This window comes from Lycorma delicatula, chromosome 13 (assembly GCF_047948215.1).
Source record: "Lycorma delicatula isolate Av1 chromosome 13, ASM4794821v1, whole genome shotgun sequence".
Lineage (NCBI taxonomy): Eukaryota > Metazoa > Arthropoda > Insecta > Hemiptera > Fulgoridae > Lycorma > Lycorma delicatula.
Genome location: NC_134467.1, coordinates 8,891,790 through 8,917,500, shown reverse-complemented (window position 1 = coordinate 8,917,500; position 25,711 = coordinate 8,891,790). Strand labels below are relative to the sequence as shown.

The window sequence follows — 25,711 nt, the reverse complement described above, 5'->3', positions numbered from 1 at the left end:
GAGGCTCTTTCTGCTGTTCAATCGTCAGACAAGGAACAAACTTTGCTACAACTTGATGCGTATTAAGTTTTTCAGTCAAAATGTCACAGCATGATCCAGTTGAGATTCTGACCTCTTTTGCAAGTTCTCTCTGTCAGTCAATTGCTGATTTGCAAGCACTACATCGTTGATTTTCTGAATGCAGGTGTCATCATTTGAAGTCGAAGGCCTTCCTGGTCAAAGGCCATCTTCTATTGACTGACGACCGACCACTTTTAAATCATGAAAACCATTTGTAAAATTGCGTATGACCCAGAGCATCATCTCTGTAAATCTGTTTCAAAAGTTGAAATGTTTCTGTTAGAGTTTTCCCCAATTTCACACCTAAGTTTATATTGTATCGTCGCTCCAGAAAATCACACGTTAAAAAAATCACTACTAACACTTAAACACGTTGCACTCAAATAACAACCTAAAAACTAATAAGATATCAACAATCCAAGAACATGCGATTACAGAGGAGGTTATGTAGAACACAATGCTGCCAACCCCGTGTCACTAAATATCAATATTGGCATGCAATCAAAACTTTTCGCTTATTTTCAAACAGACCTCGTACAAGGATAGGCTAACATATTTACTTATCTAAATATAGGTCTACGTGATTCATACTTGTGGGCTCATATAATGCTCTGACAGATTGTTTTTGTATTCTAAAAATTTTCTAATTTTTTGGAGAGCACCAAGAGATGAAATTATACTTTGTTCAACAATACATGTAAACATAATAAATATTTAATAGTTATGCTAAGCGTAGCGTTTTAATAAGGCATTTCAGAGCTACTAAATTTGTTCAATAAAAAATGTGAAACTAAATCGAATGCTTTACTGAGATCACAAAAAATTGAAAATGGAATCTGTTTCTTATTTGTGGAATTTTAAATATTTTCCAAAAACTGGGAAATGGCTGAGTTAGTTGATAATTTTTTTCTAAAACCATGCTGAAAATTTGTTAATGCTTTAATGCTTAATACTTAAAGCTTTTTTAAAAAATAATTTTAATTTTATTATTTTGTAATTTTTAAAAATATTTTATTAAATATAGACAGTATCGAAATTGCCCAATAATTAGTAAGGAGGGGAATGTCAACATTCTTAAGGCAGCTAGAGAATACTCTGTTGCTGAAAGATTCATTAAGTTGGTAAGGGGTATAACAATAACATTTATGAATTCTTTTAAAAGTACTAGTAGAAATATCATCATTATATCACAGAATATTTACTTTTTATATTTAGAACATAAGTTTTAACTTCCTGAATATCAACAGAAAATAATATACAAGAAAATCTTGTTATAGGTAGATCAGTTGATCTCAAATCTGATTTTTTACAATGTTATGGGATTTTTCATAAATTATTTAATCCATGTTCCTTCATTATGTGCATGAAATTTAAGATTGTGATAAAAGGACTTGGACTCCAAGAAGACTTGTTTTAATTCATTGAATTTTTTAGTTGAAACTAAGTTACGATATTTTTATTGAACAATCAGATTCTGTGCTGTTCTACTTTATAAAAATGTGGTTCTGTAATGGGTAATTTCCATTTTATTTTTGTTTTAATCCACTTATAAGAAACATACATATATTTAAGAAAACATATTTTATGACAGCGATATTATGCTGTATTTTTTTACTTGCTCTAAACTGAATTATTTATGTTAATTAATAGTATTTAAAGGAAATTTTGTTCTTCTATAAAGTTATATATTTATTCATGTAAAAACAATAATCACACAATTACAATTATATTTCTCTTTTTTTTATAATTGGAAGTAGTATAGAAACCTTAGGTTCTGGAGTAATTTACCCCAACACTTTACATCAGAACCTGAGGTTTTTTTTCACGAGCGCTGATTGGTCGATTCACCCCCCCCGCCACTTTACACCAGTATATGAGTAAATTATACAGTACATTATAGAAGATTCCCCCAACCACCACCTCATATACTGCTGTAATTTACGGTATACGCAATTTGTCATTTTTTTCTCTCAATTTGGCCAATTCCAACTGATATTGACTCGACACCTTTAAATATGATACAAGCCATGCAAACATCTGTTATTTCTAGTTTAGATTTATGATCTGAAACTGTGGCCAGTACAGCGTTTACATCATCACTAGTACGTTTCAATAACAATTGTTGCCTGTTGTTTATAATTATTTTCTTATCTTCGGCAAAACCCAACATTGAAAGGGGAATGTATAAAGTAAACCCCATCTTTATTTATATTAATTTTATTTGTACCAAAAACCCACCCGGCTTGTTCCAACAATAGAATCGAATTGTTTGTTATTGAAATAACATTTTTCATAATAGTGGTCACACCTACATTTTGCCTACAGGCAAGAGGTGCTGGCCACCTCCTGCCTGTTTATTTTTTAAACAATTTCATCGAATAGAAAGGCGCTGGCAAAATTAACCAATTATTTTTTTTTTTTTTTTGTCTTCAGTCATTTGACTGGTTTGATGCAGCTCTCCAAGATTCCCTATCTAGTGCTAGTCGTTTAATTTCAGTATACCCTCAACATCCTACATCCCTAACAATTTGTTTTACATATTCCAAACGTGGCCTGCCTACACAATTTTTCCCTTCTACCTGTCCTTCCAAAATTAAAGCGACTATTCCAGGATGCCTTAGTATGTGGCCTATAAGTCTGTCTCTTCTTTTAAGTATATTTTTCCAAATGCTTCTTTCTTCATCTATTTGCCGCAATACCTCCTCATTTGTCACTTTATCCACCCATCTGATTTTTAACATTATCCTATAGCACCACATTTCAAAAGTTTCTAACCTTTTCTTCTCAGATACTCCGATCGTCCAAGTTTCACTTCCATATAAAGCGACACTCCAAACATACACTTTCAAAAATCTTTTCCTGACATTTAAATTAATTTTTGATGTAAACAACTTATATTTCTTACTGATGGCTCGTTTAGCTTGTGCTATTCGGCATTTTATATCGCTCCTGCTTCGTCCATCTTTAGTAATTCTACTTCCCAAATAACAAAATTCTTCTACCTCCATAATCTTTTCTCCTCCTATTTTCACATTCAGTGGTCCATCTTTGTTATTTCTACTACATTTCATTACTTTTGTTTTGTTCTTGTTTATTTTCATGCGATAGTTCTTGCGTAGGACTTCATCTATGCCGTTCATTGTTTCTTCTAAATCCTTTTTATTCTCGGCTAGAATTACTATATCATCAGCAAATCTTAGCATCTTTATCTTTTCACCTTGTACTGTTACTCCGAATCTAAATTGTTCTTTAACATCATTAACTGCTAGTTCCATGTAAAGATTAAAAAGTAACGGAGATAGGGAACATCCTTGTCGGACTCCCTTAAAAAATCACATCATTAACCAATTAATGATGTGATTTTTTATTGTTTTCACCAAGTTTCCCACAAATACGTAGACAACTGTCGCCCGGAACAGTATACTCGTCCGGTTGATTTATTCTTATAATTTTATCACCTGTTTTAAAGTTGTTTTCAAATGGGGTGTGTTTATGTATTTGTTTACATGAACGATTCATCAGTAGACGTGACTTTTTTAATATTTAAATAATTCATCTCTATATAAGAAAAAATTATTTTTCATTTCAACAACCTATTGGTGCTTTTTAATTTTCCACCAACAATTTCAAATCCTAGAGATTTTAATTTCTTAATGCTTTCCTCTGTTAGTTTATATTTAACATCATCATCATCACAGTCACTCTTATATGGCATTTCTAATAAAAAGAAAAAAATCAAGTTGCAACAACTTATTTACATTCTCTCAATACCAACAACATGCTTACCCGTTTGCCGCGTAAATTTAACAACTGATCGTTTTCATCGGTCAATTTTATTATCAAGTTGGTAATTTCTTTTTCATCTTCTGGTACGAATTAACATAAAATGGACATTCTTCAATCACTTCACCAGGATCAACATTCAGTGAGAAATCATACAAAATGCAATCTTGTTTCTCATTTGTTTATCCGCCCAAAATAATATTACATTTTACACGTATTACATTTACAGGAGCAATATTTATTATTCAATCTGAATGATATATTTGATTTGTTTTGAGAATTCTCGCCCCATAACCCAATAGACTGCCAATACTTGAATCTGTATCTGAAAAATCTATCCACACAGTGCTTTTAATTTCACATTGTAACGTATTGGTATTCGCCTTTAATGCGATTGATTTTTTAATTTTCTTCATTTCATTTTGTATATATTCACCAACATCTTCAATTTCATAACTACCCGTCGGTATTGTTCTTTGTAAATTCATAATTGTTATTTTCATCTTTTTTAACATCCTTGTCGAACGCAAAACTCAATTTATTATTTTTGTTTTCTTCAACATTTGGAATCGTGTTGGCCGTCATCAACCATTTTAAGCCGAATTCATATTGGCCTTTTTAAAGGTCTATTGGAGGAAAAAATGTTTTTTTAATCATCGAATCGTTTCCATCAATCGACAAGAAACACGACATGTCTAAAATGAGAAAAATAAAAAATAAAATGGTTGGGTTTTGATGAAACGTACAATTCTTGGATCGATTTGAGCGATGTAGTTTTGTAATGTTTTATTTAATTTATTTTATCATTATGTCAATTGTTTCACTCTTGATGTTGTTGTATTTCTACTTTTTATTGACATTATGACTCAATTACAGAGGTTGCGAATAGAAACATGATAAAAAAAAATTTTTACATTGTCAAAATATTAATTTTAAATAATTTTACTTTTTATATAGACTAGTAAAAATGTCTAATATTTTCGATAAACTGAATAGTTTAAATTATTGCACCAGCATTAAAAAGATTAATGAAATGATGCAAAATAGGCGTTATCGAATTCAAAAAGTAGAGTTTATAAAAACAAAAAATGGTGATTCAATTATTCCCGCAATTGAAGGATTTGGAAAAATATTTTTACCACAAAGGTTCAATGATCTTACACTGTCAGATTTGAATGAAATTAACAATTCTAAAGAAGTTTATATAATATACAAGGGTATGAGAAAAACGGCTAATGGTCATAATTACCATGATGTAGAGTTTACATGTGGCATTGATGTTGCATATTAAAATTTTGTTTTTTCAATAAATATTTATCAATTTCTTTATCCCCATATGGGAGTGTATCTATAAGGTTTTCCAATATGAATCTTTTGTCGTCATATGGAGAGAGAGCCTCTTTACATTGATCAATCGAGTATATTTGGTGATTAAAACTACATAATGATTTCGAGGTGGAATATGAAATGTTTCTATTGAATAAACAGTCTTTATAAAGCTCGTGATTTAAAACGTTTAAATTGCAATCTTTATTAAATATACGAGAACCTTTTTTAATTCCCTGGGCCGTCTTTTTTTGTTCTAAAGCATGCTGTCTATATCCCCAAATCATTGAATACATTTTTGCTCTTAACCCGACAAATTCATAAATTGGTTTCCCACTCATTTCATCTTTTAAAAGTCCTATATCATGACCGTAAACATTTCCATCTTTTTGATTCAATCGTTTTGGTGTATCAAAATGCTCCTGTTTTGTTGGCACTATTGAGTATAATAACGAATCTGTATCTGTCATTAGCAGTTTTATGTTTTCATGACCATATCTAGGTAAAAAGTGGTTATAATGGTAATCGTACATGATTAGTTTTGCCAAATCCGTCACTGTTAAACCTACACATATGGGTTTGTTTAAATATATATATTTTTTCAATATTATTATTCCAACCACATCGTTTCCATAAATGTAATATAGTTTTACTCTCTGGCTGGCGTTTAATTTTTAAAATTTTAATTTATTGTTGGTTAATCGCATATCGATTCGCTTTCTTACATTTTCAATAGTTTTACCATAAACACTGTTGATTTAATAGTTTATAGACTTTTTTTCAGTCGGATCTTTTGTGTTGCATCATGCATTAAAATTTTTCAACCATGGAGATTGACTAAAACTGACTGCTCTGAGTATTTTCGTCATCACCATTCCCTGTTGAAGATGCAATTTTAACATTCTATAATGTAAGACGTATTTGTGTTTATCTAGCAAAGTACACAATAGTTTTTTACATGGTGCTCGATTTCATTGGAAAGAAATTGAGAAAGCATATTATTGGGAATGGATTTTCTCTCTGGTGCAAGTCGATAATCTTGATGTGTTTCATGCAAGTGTTGAGGGTATGTTAAATCAACCAATTTCCTCGTCGTATTTTAAATTTTGCACATTTGTAAACAAATATTCCAGATCATTTTCATTACACCAACTGAATCCATCTACTGGCAACGGTTCCATCATACATTTTCTATAAAGAGATCGGACATCGTAATATTTAATAAATTCTGTCGGGTTATTTTCATCATAGTTGTCTTTATTTAATGTCTATAATGTCCGTTTAGACTTTAAAATCATTGTTTGTTCTTTATTAACTTGGGCATCATTACTTTCAGCGATGATAGTGTAATTTATCATTGATTTTTTAATGTAAACAATAATCATTATTTAATGTTTATAATGTCAGTTTAAACTTCTAAATAATTGTTTGTTATTTATCAACTGTTTCATCGCATTATAAATAAAAAAAGGGCGTATCTCGAAAAGGTGTGTCCTAGACGATTTTTAACGCGATTTTGAAAAGCTTAATCTGAAGGGTACTTTCCAACTTTTTGAATCGATAGCCACTAGTTTCATCCGCCTTCATCCAGCCGTTCTCAAGATACGCTCTTTCTCACAATATTTTTGTATTTGATGATGAAATAAAATGAAAATGTGATTTTATTATCTAGTAACCACTCGTTTAACAGTTTTGGTTACTTTTTAATTTATATATGTGTTGAAAAAAATCAGGCATCATTACTTTCAGCGAAAGCGGAATGATGGGTGATGGAGGTTGAAGATTGTTTATTGTTGAGATGGTAGATGCTATGATTAAGTGTAAATTTTATTTTGATGTTTGGTCATCACTACTTTCAGCGAAACCTAGATGTTATTATACGGTTTCAAACCGATTGATTAAATAAAGCTTCAAAGAACGTGTCGGAATTTGATTCGTTAAAAATATCAAAGTATTTATAAATTCAAACTGTTATCCATACGAGGATTTAGAGGGTGATCGGATGTTGATGTACAAAATGTTTGTAGACTTTAAACAATCTTATTATAAATTGACCGATTTGCCATATACGTTTTCTGATTATAAAAAGAAATATCCCTTATACGTGATTGATTGTTCACGACGATGGATCAATAAAAATGGGCGTTATTGATTTGAAAATTAATTGAAGTTGAAGAGAATTTTAAACCAAATACAATCGCGTATTGTTTATTAATATATGGAAATGTAGTGACTTACTCACCGTTAACCGGCAAAGTAATTAAACAACCTTCATAACTAGAACTTTTAATTATTTGTTTATTTTAAATTTTTAATGTATTGTATAAGTTACTCAAAGGCATCATTACTTTCAGCGATGATAGTGTAATATGATTTTTTAATGTAAGCAATAATGATTATTTAATGTCTATAATGTCAGTTTAAACCTCAAAATCATTGTTAGTTCTTCATTAGCCATTCATCACATCATAAATAAAAAAAAGGGCGTATCTCGAACACGATGCATACTAGACGATTTTTAACGCGATTTTGAAAGGCTTAACCAAAAGGGTGCTTTCCAACATCTGGAAACGATATAGTTTCATCCATCCAAGTCCATTCTCGAGATACGCCCTCTTCTCACAATATTTTTGTATTTGATGATGAAATAAAATAAAAATATGTTTTTACCACTCGGTTAACAGTTCTGATTTTAAATTTGTAACAATGTTGTGTAAAAAATCTGGCATCATTACTTTCAGCGATATAGACATGTAAAAGATTGGGGCATCATGTGTTATTTTTATTCTTTTGTAATTAATGAGTATTGTTTTATGAAGGAAACAGAATTGTGCTTAGTAGATGCTTTCGTGGTGAGAATTTAACTGGAAAGTGGCGGTCGCTCTTACCTGAGGTTCTCGACCAATCAGCGCTCGTGAAAAGAAACCTCAGGTCAAATGTCAAGTGGTGGGGTGGGAGGTTCTTTAATATATTGAGTAATTTACTCAGTTTCAAACGTAAAGTGTGGGGGGCCATTACGTTTGAACCCAAGGTTTCTATACTACTACTGGATGAAAAATATTGAACTTTTTGTAATATGGAAAAATGCCAAGCCTGACCAGATTTGAACCTAGAACATTCTGGATGAAAAACAGTACAAAAAAAAACACCAGTTCTATAGATTTCTGTCTATAGAACTTTATCACATTTTATAGAATCTTTATAATTTTTTTTATAGAATTTTATTACGTTGATGAGATAATTCCATGCGATAGGATCTGTGTGGTAGACATGACATGCATCTAAATTACTTATTGTTCAGATTTGATGAAAAAAAAGTTATTTTAATTTTCAGAATTATGAAAAATCATCGAAGCATAAGTTTTAAATAAACAGATATTCTGCTGACATGTGTTTGTTTATAATTTTTTTTTGTGATATTTTGTTATTGTATTTTTAATTTGTAATTTTTTTTCTAGAGAACATTCAGAATGTCCAGTTACTGCATGTTCATGTCGTTGTCTGTCTATTGATTCAGCCAATAAAATACCTGCTGCTGCTTCTAGTATGTAAATAATCTGTGATTATTATAAAAAAATAAAAATTATTATTATTATTGCTATTTATTATAAAGAAGTTTGTCTAGTTATGATTGTTTGCTATATAATCTAATTATATGTCGTATGTAAGTCTATATTAGTTTTTTTTTAGTATATTGCTTGTATATATTTTCAAAAAAATTCAGTTTAAGTATTTAGAAAAGTAATTCATTATTAAATTACCATTTTATAATTTATTTGTTCATTAAATCCTTGATTCTTTCCTTCAATCAACCGATCTAATCTGACCTGAAATCATGATACGTTTGAAATTTCACAGCGATCTCTAAACTGACTGATTAGCCTGCAATAATCAGTTTGATGCAAAGGGGAAATAATAGTATTTCTAGAAGAAAATATTTTATGGTTCAGGGAGAATTTTGGAGATGTTAACACAAAACTGACTGACAAGGAGTGCGGTAATACATTATAGAATTAAATTTCATGCATTCTGTTATACATATTATGTGCATATGTACATTTGTGTATTAATTTAAAGATTTTTAATGGCCGATAAAAGCAAAATGCATGGATATAAACATTTACTTCATTTAAGTAATTATGAGAATAATACTAATAAATAACAATTAAAGCCTATTAAATTTTTTTTAAATATCAGTGTATTGTAATTACCTCAGAGCGACCAGTTTGGTCAGCACAGAACTCAAAACTTTGAGTGATCTGAACTTTGCTGGTTTCAGAATAATCAGCTTGTCTTATAAATATAGCCGGTAATCCATTCTTCTTACAGGTAAAAAGTATTTTGTAAGATTCTTATTGTTATCTGAGGTGAATGTGAAATTTCATTTCTTATTTATTTATATTTTTTTCATGTTTTTTAGTCAAGTAACTGGAGGCAGGTGCAGCCAGTCGCATTGATAGCAGATTTGTCAGCTGAGCCGCTGTGCTGTACACCAACACACCTTAAAGCTACTTTTTTTTATAATAAAAAGACATATCGAAAAGCCAGAGACCTATTTTATAGAAAATATAATTTTAGATACTGCAAGTGGTCTCTGAATATGATTTGATCGACGGTTTGGCGATAGTAAAGTTGAATACAGAGAATAAGTGAATAGAATAAGGAGCATAATCCGGTTGTTACCGCAAGCCCCATTAAAAGAGCCACCATCTTAAACAGCAAAACATTTCATTACGGCATTAATCCTATGTTCTTCACAGGTATAAAAACTTAATTCATGCAAAATTTAGCTTCATCGATCGAGTAATTATTGAATGAAAGTGTAACAGAGTTGCGTAGAAACCACTAGATTTTTATACACTGAGTGTTCCAGGACGTATTAGCTGAACTTCAGGAACCGATTCAGGACACGAAAATGAGCAAAAACATTCTTATCGACATAAGTTAATAAGTATTTCTATCAATTTACTATCGTTAATCATTTTTATTACATTTAGTGGGGGAAATAAAAACAAGCAAAAAATTATTAGCTTGCATTATGGTGTGCAAGCATACTGCCAGGTTAATTGTCTGCGATAACTTGATTATTTCTCCATGGATTTTTACAAATAAGGTGTCTTATTGCCTGTTACCTGTTCCTGAAAAATAATTTTTTTGTTGAAAATCACAAACTGGCATCCAGAAGGAAAGCAAAATAGGACTTATGTCGATATGAACTTTTTTGCTCATTTTGTTGTTCTGAATCGGTTCCTAAAGTTCAAATAATAAGTTGCAGAACAGGTATATGTCACGTGATAGTAACGATATTTAATAGAGACTGAATTGAATAGGCTTGACAGACTTATATGGGTATTATGAATTTTGTAATTAGTAATGTACGGCTGTGGCAATTCAGGAAATGACATGATTTAAGAAATGCCATTTTTGAAGGAAAATAATTAACTGCCAATTTGAAAGTATTGCCCCGCATATGAAATTTTTTTTTTTGTGTTTGTTCTCCCTGCTCCCCTGGTGCGGCTCAACAAACAAGTATTAATCAGCCCAATGGAGTGTCCTTGCGACTCTAATGAGCCTCCTCGCTTACCGGCAGTACGTTTAAATGAGATCATTAGTACTAGTGAAAAAAATACATGTAATTTATTAGCGCATCTAATGTGTGGATCATATGAAGCTTTTTTAAAAAACGGGGGTTTTAAACATTCCAGCTTATTATATTAGTAATTGGTCGATGTAAAATTTGGAACTAAAAAGGGAGTAAGTGTATCTTATATCCTGAATCTGAATATGTATTCTGAAACAACCCGTCGCATAACATTCTTAAGTTACAACCCCATAAATTTATTTGTTCGTGGAACAAACAATATAAATAAGTTAGTATGTCTGTATGTTTGGTTATTCACATCTGATTTATATTGTGATGCGTGCTGTAGATCTACATTTGATGCGTAACAGTTGAATGATGTTTACACACAATTTAAAAATATCCCCAGAAGTTTAAAATTTATAGTACGCGCGAAGAATGTAGTTCCTGAATGCTAGAAGTTTAATTTATTTTTCGCATATATGCGAGTGTGCCTATGAATCTTAGTTTTCGTACTTGTCTTATTCAGTACTAAATGCAGGTAGTATACAGAGCGTTAATAAAAAAACGAAAATAAATGAAATGAAGAAAGAAACTTTATACTTGCACATGTTCAAACATGTTTAGTTTACAGGCTATCCTTTTTGTATTTTTAACTTAAAATTTTTTTCAGGTACGGGTAGTCATATCGCGATGATGTTTTTTGTACTGCTGGGGTACTTAGAGGTTTAAATTTACAAAAATAAAAACGTAATCTCTCAATCCATCGCAAAATGGTGGTCTTGTAATAATTTTTATCGTTAATATCTTTGTGACGGCTGTTTTATTTAAACGTTGTAACAAAGAAAGTTAAGGGTATTGCGAAGAAAATGACATCTTATTTATTCAAATCCATTTTACGATGACAAAGTTACGGCAAAAATTCTTGAAGTAACTCGCACTACAAATAAAAACCGGTTTTCATTTTCTCCCAAAGAAAATAAAATAACTTGACGTGATCCCAACCGGAATAATTTTATTAATGTTACTTTGTAATAGATTAATAATTATGAAAATATTACGATAAAATAAAATATCATTGAACCCGTGAAAATATTACTTAATATTTATTGGATTTGTTAAACATATCAGATTTTTATAGCACATCTAGAAGTTATTCAAAAGGCGTATAATGTAACGCGACTTTTTATAAACTACTTTTCAAGTTTTTCTGATAATCGGTTTTATTTATTATTATATCACGACCGTATAGCATTGTTTCAAAATAATTTAACGCCGTAAAATTCTCATAATTCATCCGATTCAACACCTACCGACGACATAATTAGGAAAAAGACAAAACCGCAACACTTATTACGATTTCCCTATCGAATATACATAATGTATTTTTCACAGCGACAAAAAGAATTTCATTAATTTATTAATATATTGCATCTGTCTCGGTCTTTATTATGTCAGCGACACGTGTAAAATACTTGACGTACAAAAGGTACCGGTCAGATTTACTTTTCTGAACGCAAGTTCCCGAGTTTCTTTGATAAACAGATTAAAATTATCAACCTGTATCGGAATAGGATCGGTATTCTGATGGAGAATAGTACATTCGACTTGGAAAATAATGTATCGCTTCTCTTTTTCTAGTAAGCCTGGCATAACCCACCGGGTCGGTCTAGTGGTGAACTCTTCATCGCAAATCAGCTGATTTCGAAGTCGAGAGTTCTAAGGTTCAAATCCTAGTAAAGACACTTATTTTACACGGATTTGAATACTATACTATCGTACATCGATACCGGTGTTCTTTGGCGATCGGATTTCAATTAACTATACGTCTCAGGAACGGTCGACCTGAGACTGTACAACACGACATTTCATTTACATTCATACATATCGTCCTCATTCATTCTCGGAAGTAATACCTGACTCTGGTGGTTCCAGAGGCTAAACAAAAAAAAAGAAAAAAGCAGATCCCAAAGTAAGTACTGTTATCGTAAAAAATTTCGGTTTTCAGATTTCAACAGAAATATCCATTTTGACCATCCCTGAATCCATTTTGATTAGTTTCGGCACGACATCTGCACGTACGTATGTACTTATCTCGCATAACTCAAAAACGATTAGCCGCAGGATGTTGAAATTTTTTATTTAGGACTGTTGAAACAAAAGCGTCAAAAAAAGCCAATAATCCAAAAAAATTGGATTTTGGATCTTTTTTTAACTGTAGTAGTAAGCCCTCATCGAGAGCTTTTCAACTATATATGTAGTTATTATCATTTTCAGCTGTACTTATTTTCATCGGTTCCAGAGTTATAGCCAAATAAAATTTTAATTAACGATATACTTGGATCTTACAAGAGGAAGGAACATCGGTTCGAATCAGACTTCATCTGGTTTTTTAACTTTTTTTTAAAATTTAAATATATCGATTTATTAATAATTATTAATCCATAATTGTAAAATTAGGGATTAATAATTATTAATAAATAATTAATAAATAATTGTTTATTTTCATGCGAAAATAAACAAGAACAAAACAAAAGTAATGAAATGTAGTAGAAATAACAAAGATGGACCACTGAATGTGAAAATAGGAGGAGAAAAGATTATGGAGGTAGAAGAATTTTGTTATTTCGGAAGTAGAATTACTAAAGATGGACGAAGCAGGAGCGATATAAAATGCCGAATAGCACAAGCTAAACGAGCCTTCAGTAAGAAATATAAGTTGTTTACATCAAAAATTAATTTAAATGTCAGGAAAAGATTTTTGAAAGTGTATGTTTGGAGCGTCGCTTTATATGGACGTGAAACTTGGACTATCGGAGTATCTGAGAAGAAAAGATTAGAAGCTTTTGAAATGTGATGCTATAGGAGAATGTTAAAAATCAGACGGGTGGATAAAGTGACAAATGAGGAGGTATTGCGGCAAATAGATGAAGAAAGAAGCATTTGGAAAAATATAGTTAAAAGAAGAGACAGACTTATAGGCCACATACTAAGGCATCCTGGAATAGTCGCTTTAATTTTGGAAGGACAGGTAGAAGGGAAAAATTGTGTAGGCAGGCCACGTTTGCAATATGTAAAACAAATTGTTAGGGATGTAGGATGTAGAGGGTATACTGAAATGAAACGACTAGCACTAGATAGGGAATCTTGGAGAGCTGCATCAAACCAGTCAAATGACTGAAGACAAAAAAAAAAAAAAATTGTAAAAAAATGTTTACGATAAATAACAATTCAAAAATAATAAAAAAAGAATATAAAAAATTATTAGTAAAATAAAATTTTATGTACTTTTAAAATGCGTATATGTAATTTAATAGGCGTACAATGAAGTCATGTGGGATCCACATCAGATTTTTTATCACAGCTGTAAATAAATGTAAAACTTACAGTACCTCAGAGTTAATTGTAAGCCGCAAAAACAAACGATTAGCAGATTTCTGACTTCCAGTACTAATACGGATTACTTGTGGAAAGGAGAAATCTATAAACTGATGTTTAAAAAAAATCTGATTTCATAAATTAAAAATACGCCTTTACTTCAAAGCCTAGCAAAGCAGCGCTAATTTCGATGGCGGATCAGGAAAATATTTTTATTGTGGTAGAGGAGAAAATAAGTTTGTGTTAACTACGGATTTGCTTTTATTTGATATTTTGTATTAACTGTGGATTTAATACTGCCGGATAGTCTTCATTCGCCTGCAAAGCAAATTTGTTAAGTTTTATCAACAGAGTAAATACTCACATTTGCGGATGATAGCATAACAGACCAAATTTTTTTTTGAGAATATTTAGTCTATTTTACATTAAAAACTTAAGATATAAATGTATTAATTTCCAATTATTAAAAAAAAAAAAATCAATATAAAAATTCAATGACCTTCAAGGTCTGGGAATAGGGAAGATCATATATTTATCAATTTTGAACTGCTAGCAAAATTTAGAAATATACGTAGGCTCATCTCCTCGGTAGAGCTTTTATAGAGTTGCTTTTTTCTACCTCTTATCCTTTCTATTTGCGTAAAAAGATTCCGGTATAAAAAAATATCGGTAAGCGAATCGTTATTCTTTAACGGTACAATGTTAAACTATATTACAAACAAATCCGGTCACGGAATCAAGCAGTTCAGTAGATAAATTTATACTGTTAACTGAAACGAGTAATTTTACAACAAAAACGCATTTAAAAACAAAAAGTCACAATACCGGTTAAGCGTTTTTTGTTACTTTAAAAAATTATGTTCTGTGGACTACGTTATCGTAACTGAATTTCATTTTCTATAGATTACTTTTTTCAAAAAAAAAAGCCAGTCGATATAAAAATAATTTTTTATTTGATCGGTAAAAAAAGGCACAGGTCCAGGCCTAATAATATAAGATAATCGCTACGATGAACGTAATGAATTTTGTAGCGTGAGAAAACTGCTGACCAAGACTTGTATCTGGAAACTCCAGATAAAAGGCAGACGCTACCGTTGTGCCACAGAAACCCGTGGCGGTTAAGATAATAATGAATTTAAAATAAGATAACATTGATTGTTGACCGATGAAAAAGCGATACGTACAGGTTAACAGAAAAGGTAAGCGCTTAAGGATAAAAGAAGTGTTACGAGATATAAAAGTCGGATGAAGAAGATGAGGAAGGCAGTTGACCGGTGTGTTATGTGTGTTGTGTGTTATGAAACACACCCGAAACGATTTACCGATAAGTAATCTGTCTGCACACCGAGAGCTCCATCGTCACTCCCCACTCTGAACAGTATTGACATAGTAATAAATAATATTGCGTTACGTCGATGATGTAATTCGCGGTATGTTTTTGATAACAACGGGGTTTGTTGAATTATTCTAGCCGTATTGCGACATCGACTAAACTGTTGGTTCTCAAACAACGTTGTTTCTGCGACCTTGACCGAAAACTGAACGCATAGTTTAAAATTAAAAATTTGATGTTTTTCTTAATTTTGTCTTACGCGTGGCCTAAAGAGTGAGGTACAAACACGCATAACAAAAAATCGGTAAAAACAACAAACATTTAATTTGAAGCTATTACTTTCACTTAATCTTGCATATCATTATCAAAGCTTGTTGTCAAATCCGTTCTCATATACCGTCCGAAAATTAATTTTTAACGTTTAGTGTGTTTAATTTAATAGTGGTACTTTAAAAAGATTTTTTCCGTATTTTTCATTTTCTACTTTTTAGTGTATTTAATATAAAAGTGTTTTTAAAAAGTCTTTTTTATATATTCCTTACTTTCTACATTTCATGTTCGTAAGTTTATACTTTACAGCTGCGCTAACGGAAAGGTTTGAGCGTATTTAGAAAAAGAACGTATCGGTACGTTTTACGGTGGATGAGTGTAAACTAAACATAGGGCTGAACGATTTAATTTTCGGATAACTAAGATCCGGTCGAACAAAACAGTGTGCCCGATAAGTTAAACAGTTAGCGTTTAACCTGCTGCTGATACGTACGCCGTTTGAATCGTGAAAATCAGACGAGCGGTTGCCGAAATATTACGGTGGCACCCCATCGCATCCCTCCCCATTTTCCAAACGGTGCCCCGGGGGCGCTTGAAAATATTATCATCCGACGGATACCACCGGGAGCGAATAGATTTAATATCTTTCAGAGCGCTAGGACCAACCGATTTCAAGATATGTACGAATTTCTTACCGAAATTCGGATGCGGTTAAAAAGTATTAAATATTCCCCAAAGGTAGGAAAATATATATCGATGTATATAAGGTATATCGATAAATAATAATATAAAAAGTATACACTTAACCGCCACTAGACATGTATTAACGAATCAGGATATTCAGGTAGCGATCGGTACATTCCGGTGCTACGCTAACAGAACACACGCATATACAGACACCCATACAAATACCGTTTAGTAGCCTAGAATTACCTTTCGAAATGGAGCTTTTAAGCGGTGCTCTGTGGCGCGAGTAGTAGCGTCTCGGCCTTTCATCCGGCGGACCCGGGATTGAATCCCGGTCAGACATGGCATCTTATCCTGCGAAGCAATACCTAAAGGTTGTCCCGGAGGATAAAAAACTGGAGCTTTTTTGTCGCTTTAGTTATTCCAGAGAATGGAACTTCGTGTATATATTTGTAAAAGTATTACCGGAATAAATTTGAATTTGAAATCGAATATGCAAATTATATATGTTATTCTCCAATACTGGAGGCGATTAATTTGGCTCACCGCATTCAGGGTACACTGATAGCGACTGGACCTTTCGATTTATAAAATTCTGAAAATTTGATTAAATTATTTATATATGCGGGGAATTTGATTAATCGCCTCCAATGTTGGAGAATAACATATTTAATTTGTAAATTTAACGTTAATTAGACCAGATTGGCAAACGTATGTTACATTCGGCTAAAATTTAAACTTCCTTTTTTACGAAAATTTCTCGTAATCTATTTACCGTAAACATCGGTACGGGGTATTTTTTTTTTTAATTTCTTGTTATCGTTTGGACCCTCTACCCCCAGCACTTCTCTGTGTTGTCACATATTCTGGAGAAGGTCTCGATAAACAAATATTTCGATATTTCACCGACGGATTTGGTACGCGTCGATATTCACCGGAGAAAATCCATATTTGGCAGATATCGATCTTTCACGGTAACATACATTAATCGCCGATTGAAATTTTGTTTCGTATAAAGTTAGTTAAGAATAGATTAGATTAGAGTCGAAGTAGAAATGCTGAAGCGCGAATTAATCAGATAAATTACGAACAATTTCAATCGACTTACTCGTAAACCGAACATAATCCTCGATCTAAACCTAACTACACTCGATTAAATTTCATTTAAACCAAGCGTTTTACTCCGCAAATAATGTATATCGTACGTTTACCAAAACCCACATCGTACGCTAAACCTAAATTAATTTAACCTTAAGCGAATTTAATTTCACGGAAACCGATTTATTTAATCCCAAAATAAAATATATTACACTTTAATATTTCGAAATTTCGGTAAGGGCGCTGCGTAACTTGCAAGAGATGTAACTCGATCGAAGGCGTTTCCGACGAATAATTTTAATAGTAACGAATAAATTTCTTTTACGTAAATTATATTCCAAATTTCATCAAAATCAGAGGCGAGACCGTAACTTATATAATCGCCAAATTTGTTAAATGTGGACATAAAATATGCAGGAACCAGAGACGGTTAAATTTAAATTTTGCATCTTTTTCATAAATAGAGCGATTTTCCTATAAGTAAATTTGTAAGCGCACCTTTTTAATTACAATAGTTGATTTATTATACGTCACACAATGTTTTAACAGTACACACGCAAAGAAGAGTTACTAAATTACCTTTAACTTTCCCGTCTAGATAGCGCTACAGCTCTAGAAAGTATTGAAATCGGTCGGATTTTGGCATATGCGGTTTTCACTGGATCTTAATGTTTTGACGCCTAAGGAACCCAAAAAACCGAATGGAAATTTTCCGGATATTCATGTTCGTATAAACATGTATTCGGTGTCGGCATATTAATCACCTTATACCTCCAGAACTACTGGACCGATTTAGACCAAACTTGATCCGATTACTTCTTCATATGAGGCGCATGCCGTTAAATTTTGAACTTAAAAGTTCAAAGGGATGAGGCTGTGAAGCAAGGTCACCCTCAGTCTCAAGATTTCGCCTAATTAAGGTCATATTTTACTTAGGCGCATTTGTTAACGATTAAAAAATAACAATATTTGCAAAAAAACATTTTTAAAATCGCACGCCCACCACCGGTAAAAAACCGAAATTTTAAACGATTTATGTTTTTTTTTTTTAAGTCGATTCAGTACCTCCAAAGTTTGATAAGAAAAGGAAATATAGTGGGTGAATACGGGCTGGGCAAAAGGAATGAAAGACGGGACCGACTTATAGAGTTTTGCACGAAGTATAATTTAGTAATTGCCAACACCCAATTTAAAAATCATAATAGAAGAATATACGCTTGGAAAAAGCCAGGCGATACAGAAAGTCAGACTTCAAAAAAAAGTGTTATAGTAATGATACCAAAGAAAGCAGGGGCAGATAAATGTGAAGAATACAGAACAATTAGTTTAACTAGTCACGCATCAAAAATCTTAACTAGAATTCTATACAGAAGAATTGAGAGGAGAGTGGAAGAAGTGTTAGGAGAAGACCGATTTGGTTTCAGGAAAAGTATAGGGACAAGGGAAGCAATTTTAGGCCTCAGATTAATAGTAGAAGCAAGATTAAAGAAAAACAAACCGACATACTTGGCGTTTATAGACCTAGAAAAGGCATTCGATAACGTAGACTGGAATAAAATGTTCAGCATTTTAAAAAAAATAGGGTTCAAATATAGAGATAGAAGAACAATTGCTAACATGTACAGGAACCAAACAGCAACAGTAACAATTGAAGAACATAAGAAAGAAGCCGTAATAAGAAAGGGAGTCCGACAAGGATGTTCCCTATCTCCGTTACTTTTTAATCTTTACATGGAAACTAGCAATTAATGATGTTAAAGAACAATTTAGATTCGGAGTAACAGTACAAGGTGAAAAGATAAAGATGCTACGATTTGCTGATGATATAGTAATTATAGCCGAGAGTAAAAAGGATTTAGAAGAAACAATGAACGGCATAGACACAACAAAAGTAATGAAATGTAGTAGAAATAACAAAGATGGACCACTGAATGTGAAAATAGGAGGAGAAAAGATTACGGAGGTAGAAGAATTTTGTTATTGGGGAAGTAGAATTACTAAAGATGGACGAAGCAGGAGCGATATAAAATGCCGAATAGCACAAGCGAAACGAGCCTTCAGTAAGAAATATAAGTTGTTTACATCAAAAATTAATTTAAATGTCAGGAAAACATTTTTGAAAGTGTATGTTTGGAGTGTCGCTTTATATGGAAGTGAAACTTGGACGATCGGAGTATCTGAGAAGAAAAGATTAGAAGCTTTTGAAATGCGGTGCTATAGGAGAATGTTAAAAATCAGATGGGTAGATAAAGTGACAAATGAGGAGGTATTGCGGCAAATAGATGAAGAAAGAAGCATTTGGAAAGATATAGTTAAAAGAAGAGAGAGACTTATAGGCCACATACTAAGGCATCCTGGAATAGTCGCTTTAATTTTGGAAGGACAGGTAGAAGGGAAAAATTGTGTAGGCAGGCCACGTTTGGAATATGTAAAACAAATTGTTAGGGATGTAGGATGTAGAGTGTATACTGAAATGAAACGACTAGCACTAGATAGGGAATCTCGGAGAGCTGCATCAAACCAGTCAAATGACTGAAGACAAAAAAAAAAAAATAATTTACAACCGGTTGACTGAAAAATATATCATAATTAGTGTTTTAAGGTATGCTTGATTTATGAAAAAAAAGTCGAAATCCATTCGTTTAACAATCAGTTTTAAGAATAAATTAAATACATACACAGATGTGCGCGCGCACGCAAACTCACACAAAAATCAACTATAATTTGATTATTATAAAGGATTAGGACACACACACACAAACCCAGGTTTGAAACAAGTTATTCAATACTATTTTTTATAACGTAATACATTATATTCTGTATTAACCATATCATTAAAAAGCATGTATGATTACTTAAAAATGAAATATATGCGTATTGAATTTTTTTAAATTAATATCCTTATGTGTAAAAAAAAACATACCAAAATGTTAAAATAAAGATGATTCTTTTGTATAAATAAATAACACACATTAACGAAACGTATACGTACACCTTATTGCCCGTAACAGTAAGCGGACAGATGGTCGACCGAGTTGTTATACATATCGTCAATCTCCGCGTACAATTGGAGATCTTCGGTGTATGATTACAGGACGCTAATTTATATAATATAGATTAAGGTATAGTTAACGGTTTTATTATCAAATACACACGTGCGCGCGCCCTCACAGATATACTCAATGTCTATTTAAAACTACCTGCTAAAAGCGTTAAACGTAATTTAAAATTAATTTTATATATAAATACTTTGATTTATTATAAAAAATTAATTAGCGAAATAAAGGTTTATTTAAAAAAGAAAATAGATTAATATTAAAAAAATAAATTAAAAATCCGTTTAGAAATCGAACAAAGGTTTAAAAAAATATACCGATATAATAAATTAAGCGTACAACTCTTCTGATCACCGTGGCTTTGTGGTAGCGTCTCGGCATTTCATCCGGACGTCCCGGATTCGAATACCGGTCAGGTGTAACATTTTGCTTACGTTAAAAATTTCCACTTTCACATTCGTTCGTAATAACGTCTTTGTAAGCTTGTGTGGTAAATCGTTCATCGATTGTAGAAAAAAGAATCGATACGACTGGACAGAAAAACTCCATAGAAATTAAAACTACTCGAGAATAAAATCGATTTAAGATACTGTCCTTCACCGCGTCAGGATACACGAATGTCAAACGTGTTTCTGCCACTGTCAAACCAAGCCGCTGCTTGGTTAAAAGTGTTGGAAAAATCCGCTTATATTTTTCTTTTCCTTTTTGTTCGATATAGTGTTGAGCTCGGGTGTGTAACTTTGACTAGGCTATTAGGATTGGAGTAGGGAAAATTAGTAATCTCAGTTAATTTTAAAAATTTCAAAATACGATTTTGAGTACTAAAAATTCAAAAAATAAACGATATATGGGATGTATCTTATTTAGAAAAACAGAGTAGAATAATTGACTGTATGAATAATATGTAACTGATATTTTATGCGACTGGAATAGTATCAACAAAAATTAGAATTAGGAAAAGTTTTTTTTGTCTTCAGTCATTTGACTGGTTTGATGCAGCTCTCCAAGATTCCCTATATAGTGCTAACAAAAAGTAATGGAAATATTTATGTTCATTTGAAATAATATCGATCGAGAAATAAATTGTGAAGATTTTATTATTTAATCTAGCGATACACAAGTAAGAATAGTAAATATGTTTCTTTAGATGTTAATTAAAATTTAATTAAACGGATATAACAGAGATGCAGTATTTTTTGTCAAGTGTGCCGCAAAAGGAAAAAATAAAAATTATTAGATTTTGTGGTCAAGGACACACGTCGCCAGCAGTTTTGTCAATTTCGCAATACCGGCTAGAATTTGTCAACAAATGTGAACGTTGTAATAAACAACTTACCAACGAATTACACACGCAAGACTATTATTAATAATGGGTGGGGAGGACGATGTTACCAATCTATCGAGCATTTCTTTTCGCGAGGCGAGTACGTAAACTTTGGTTGTGCAGTGTAAATCTTTTGTTATCGATAAATCACCGCGCTAAGCTCTTTACAAGATTTACCTTATATAAATATTTTATTTAATTCTTACTTACGGTTCGCGGCTGTTTCTGGATTGCCGGAATTTAATAAAAAAAAAGGTAAAATTAGATTTTATTATTTTTGTATTTGCTAATGTAATGTGTATTCGATGCAGAGTGTAATATTTTCTGTTTAGTCTTCTGTTCTTGTAGCGTAAATGTTATTTACCGTATTGTTTTCCTTTATTATAGTTGACGCGTAAACTCTTCTTGCGATTCTGGTATATAATTATAAATTTAACAAACTTTAAATAGCGTTTATGCGATTTATTATGTTTTTCTTTTATCTTTCGTAACCGCTACCCGATCAGATCCTCTCAGAACATTAGGAAACGATAACGAAAAGACGAAAATAGGAACGTATCTCATCGACCCCAATAATAGTAAAATTTTATATAGAAATAACCCACTACTTTACGCAAGAAAGAGTTGCAGGAATCCAGATTTTTAGACGTTAGCGAATTAAATTTTTATAAGGCTCGTATTTATGTATTGTATTGTAATCAGCAGCTCCCGGTTATTTTTGGGGAAGGAGGAGTTAGTATTTAGCATATGCAAGCGTTTTCCTGGAATAGTAGTAATTCTAAAAGATATTACGTTAAAGTCTATGTTTTTTATTTTTATGAAATCTATCTTTACCTTGTGCACTCACTACATAGCAATAGCTGAGATGCGCAGAGCAGCATGGCGCATCACGTGTCCCCTCTGCACCAATAGCAACAGAGAAGGGAAGCGCAGCTGGCCTGGCAGCACACACACGCACACTCAAAGGCGAAGAACCATCCAAACATAAATGTCTACGAGCAAAATAAATATTAAAATTAAAAACCGTAAAATTCTACAATAAATCACAGAATCGTGATCAAATCACTTGAAAATGTTCACAAAAATATACTCTATACCCTAATACTAATCGAGTAAATATTTAATTAATAAATATTTAATAAAAAACAGAAAACTGAGGGACGCGAAAACACGTGGTTTTTATACGGCCCTCTTACCTAAAATATATCCTTCTTTACACGTGAAAAAGATATTGTTTTAAACGGTTAATTACTTAAAGAGTTAAAAACTACATGAAGTCAATAAACGAACCCGTAATTTAAATGCTAATATTAATCGGAAAAACAAATAAAATAAATTCGTGTGATGTAAAGATTATTAAATATATAATCAAGTTTTTAATTTAACTCTTAACTGGGCCCGCAAAGGTAGTCTTACCCACGAGTGCGTGGGGTCGCTTTCTTTCATTAATTAAAATTTTATTGGGGGCTATAACTCTGGAACCGATGAAAACAAGTACCGCTTACGATATATCGCAGAAAACCTCTCGATCAGAGCTTATTACTTCAGTTAAGAAAAAGTTCAAAATCTAATTTTTTTAAATTTTGGCTTTTTGGACGCTTTTGGTTCATCTGATTGTAATCAAAAGGGGAGGTGCACAACTAGATGTGTTACAACTGTTTTAAATCCAAAATTCCAACATTCTACGGCCAATCGTTTTTGAGCTACGCGAGGTAATTACGTACGCACATACATATGTACAGACGTCACGCAAAAACAAGTGAAAATGGATATTTCCGTTGAAATCTGAAAACTGAAATTATTCGCGATTACAATACTTCCTTTTACGTAAAAATAAAAGTTGTAAACTATAAGTAAAAAATAACTAAAACACTTTAAGGAATATATCTTATCCATCTTAATAACGGTAAAATTATATAAACAAATAACCCACAGTATGCGATGAAAGTCACGGGCATCCAAAACGATAATGAACTAAGTTTTGATAAGACTCGACGCACAGAATTTTATATGAATTTAAAAACATTCGATTTAGATAAAATTAATTTGTCACCTGTTAAAAAGAAAAAAAAATTATTACTAGTGAAATATCTATTAGAATTTTGTTAACGCATTTAATTTTGGTAATCGTTAATTGTGTAATGTAACGTGGAATATTAAAATAAAGATCACTCGCTACCAGAAGGACGTTTATTATTATTTAAAAAAATGTATTTTCGAACGGAAAATATTAACATACTTAAAAAGCGCGTAACATTTTTTTATAATAAATAATAGAATCCGTATTTATAATTTTTCAGATTTTTCTTTCAGCAGTAAATCTATTTTATCTCTGATGTGTGTAATTTTCACGCGAATAAATAACAACCGACTTAGATTTTTCAAAAGGGGTGAAGAAAGGTAAAAAAAAAAATTGCACCTGCCTCCGGTTAATTTACTAAAAAAACATAAATAAAAATAATAAATTTAACGAGATACGATGTACTGCTACCTCCAAGATTTTTACTTAACTCAACAGTGTTTCCCATCCAGCGTTCTAAAAAAAAAAAAAAAAAAAAACCAGAAGGATAGTTTTAAAAATGACATTTCAACGGATATAACATTTATTTTATTACGCAAAAATAAAAATAAAAACTTAAAATATGAATCCGATTTACCTATCTTAAAATAATAATCGCAATCTTGACGGGTAATTTACAAATAATATCTAATTCTTCATCTAAACTATTACTTACAACCAGCTCGAACAATATTTATCGTTAAAATTTACGGCTTGAAAACATTACAATTGCTTTCTATTTTAACTTTAACTTCATTGTAATTACGGCAGCTATCATATTAATTTTGTTCGTAATTCTAACCTAATTTTATTTTCCGAATTTAGAAATAATTGCAAATAAAATTACAGTTTACTCGCAGACGTTAAGAAACCGATGAAAACGGTACTAATATGACACGATGGTGGATAAATTGAGAAAATGAAGACGGAAATGATCATAATTTTATAAGGAATACGTCGTTACCGTTCGTAATTTCAAAGAAAAATCTGTTGTTTAATTGAAATCCATCCAAATCGTTTTCGGTAAACCGACCGGGTGTTGCGTGCTGAACGGATTTTGATGTCGGTTTTGCTTGCATTGTTTTATAAAGGTGTGATATTTGTTTGATACGTTTACGACCGTCGCCTATCAGTTTTACGTACCTGTAGTTTACAGAAATAAAAACTCCATTAACTCAAAGATGGACTACTTCTTTTAATTTACGGTTATTATCAAAACGATATCCACCTTTCCTTTTCCTGATTACGATGAGTTAATCGATCTACTAATGCATTATGGATTTATTCTACTGAATGTTTTTTAAATCCCGTTAAAAAACGTAATAAATCTTTTAAAATGTTTAAACTTTCTACATCCGTTTATTAAATATAACGGAATAATTAACGAAACGTTAATTGTATTTTAAGCACGATCTGAAGCAGAGTTCCAAAAATTTTGAGAAACTACGTTAACCGAATAAATTATCGTAAAATACGGTAAAAAATAAGAAATTATGTATTACTCGTATCTTAAAAGTTATTATGCGTATAATTTCTTAAAAATGTCGTTGTTGCCTTTCTAGTATTATTATGGGGATTAAAAATTCCACAGTAGAAATAAATGTACATTTTTAACGTGGATAACCTATATATATATATATATATATATATATATATATATATATATATATATGTCTGATACGAGATAGTAATAGCGTATATAAGTAATTTAAGTGTTTATTGTGGCGATTTTGAAACCGGGATAAAGTTGTACATA

General features: G+C 31.7%; 1 protein-coding gene across 3 annotated transcripts in view; it reads left to right on the top strand.

The window, feature by feature from the left end:
• The window catches only part of mio (GATOR complex protein mio), a 111,895-nt gene that overhangs the window by 66,187 nt on the left and 19,997 nt on the right, over positions 1 to 25,711 (top strand). For 2 of the 3 annotated variants that reach the window (XM_075380823.1, XM_075380822.1), the window contains exon 17: positions 8,628 to 8,713. In XM_075380823.1, coding sequence (XP_075236938.1) covers positions 8,628 to 8,713 — 86 coding nt within the window. Of the gene's footprint in view, positions 1 to 8,627; positions 8,945 to 25,711 lie in introns of those variants that run through there. The other variant, XM_075380824.1, reaches the window with a different exon arrangement.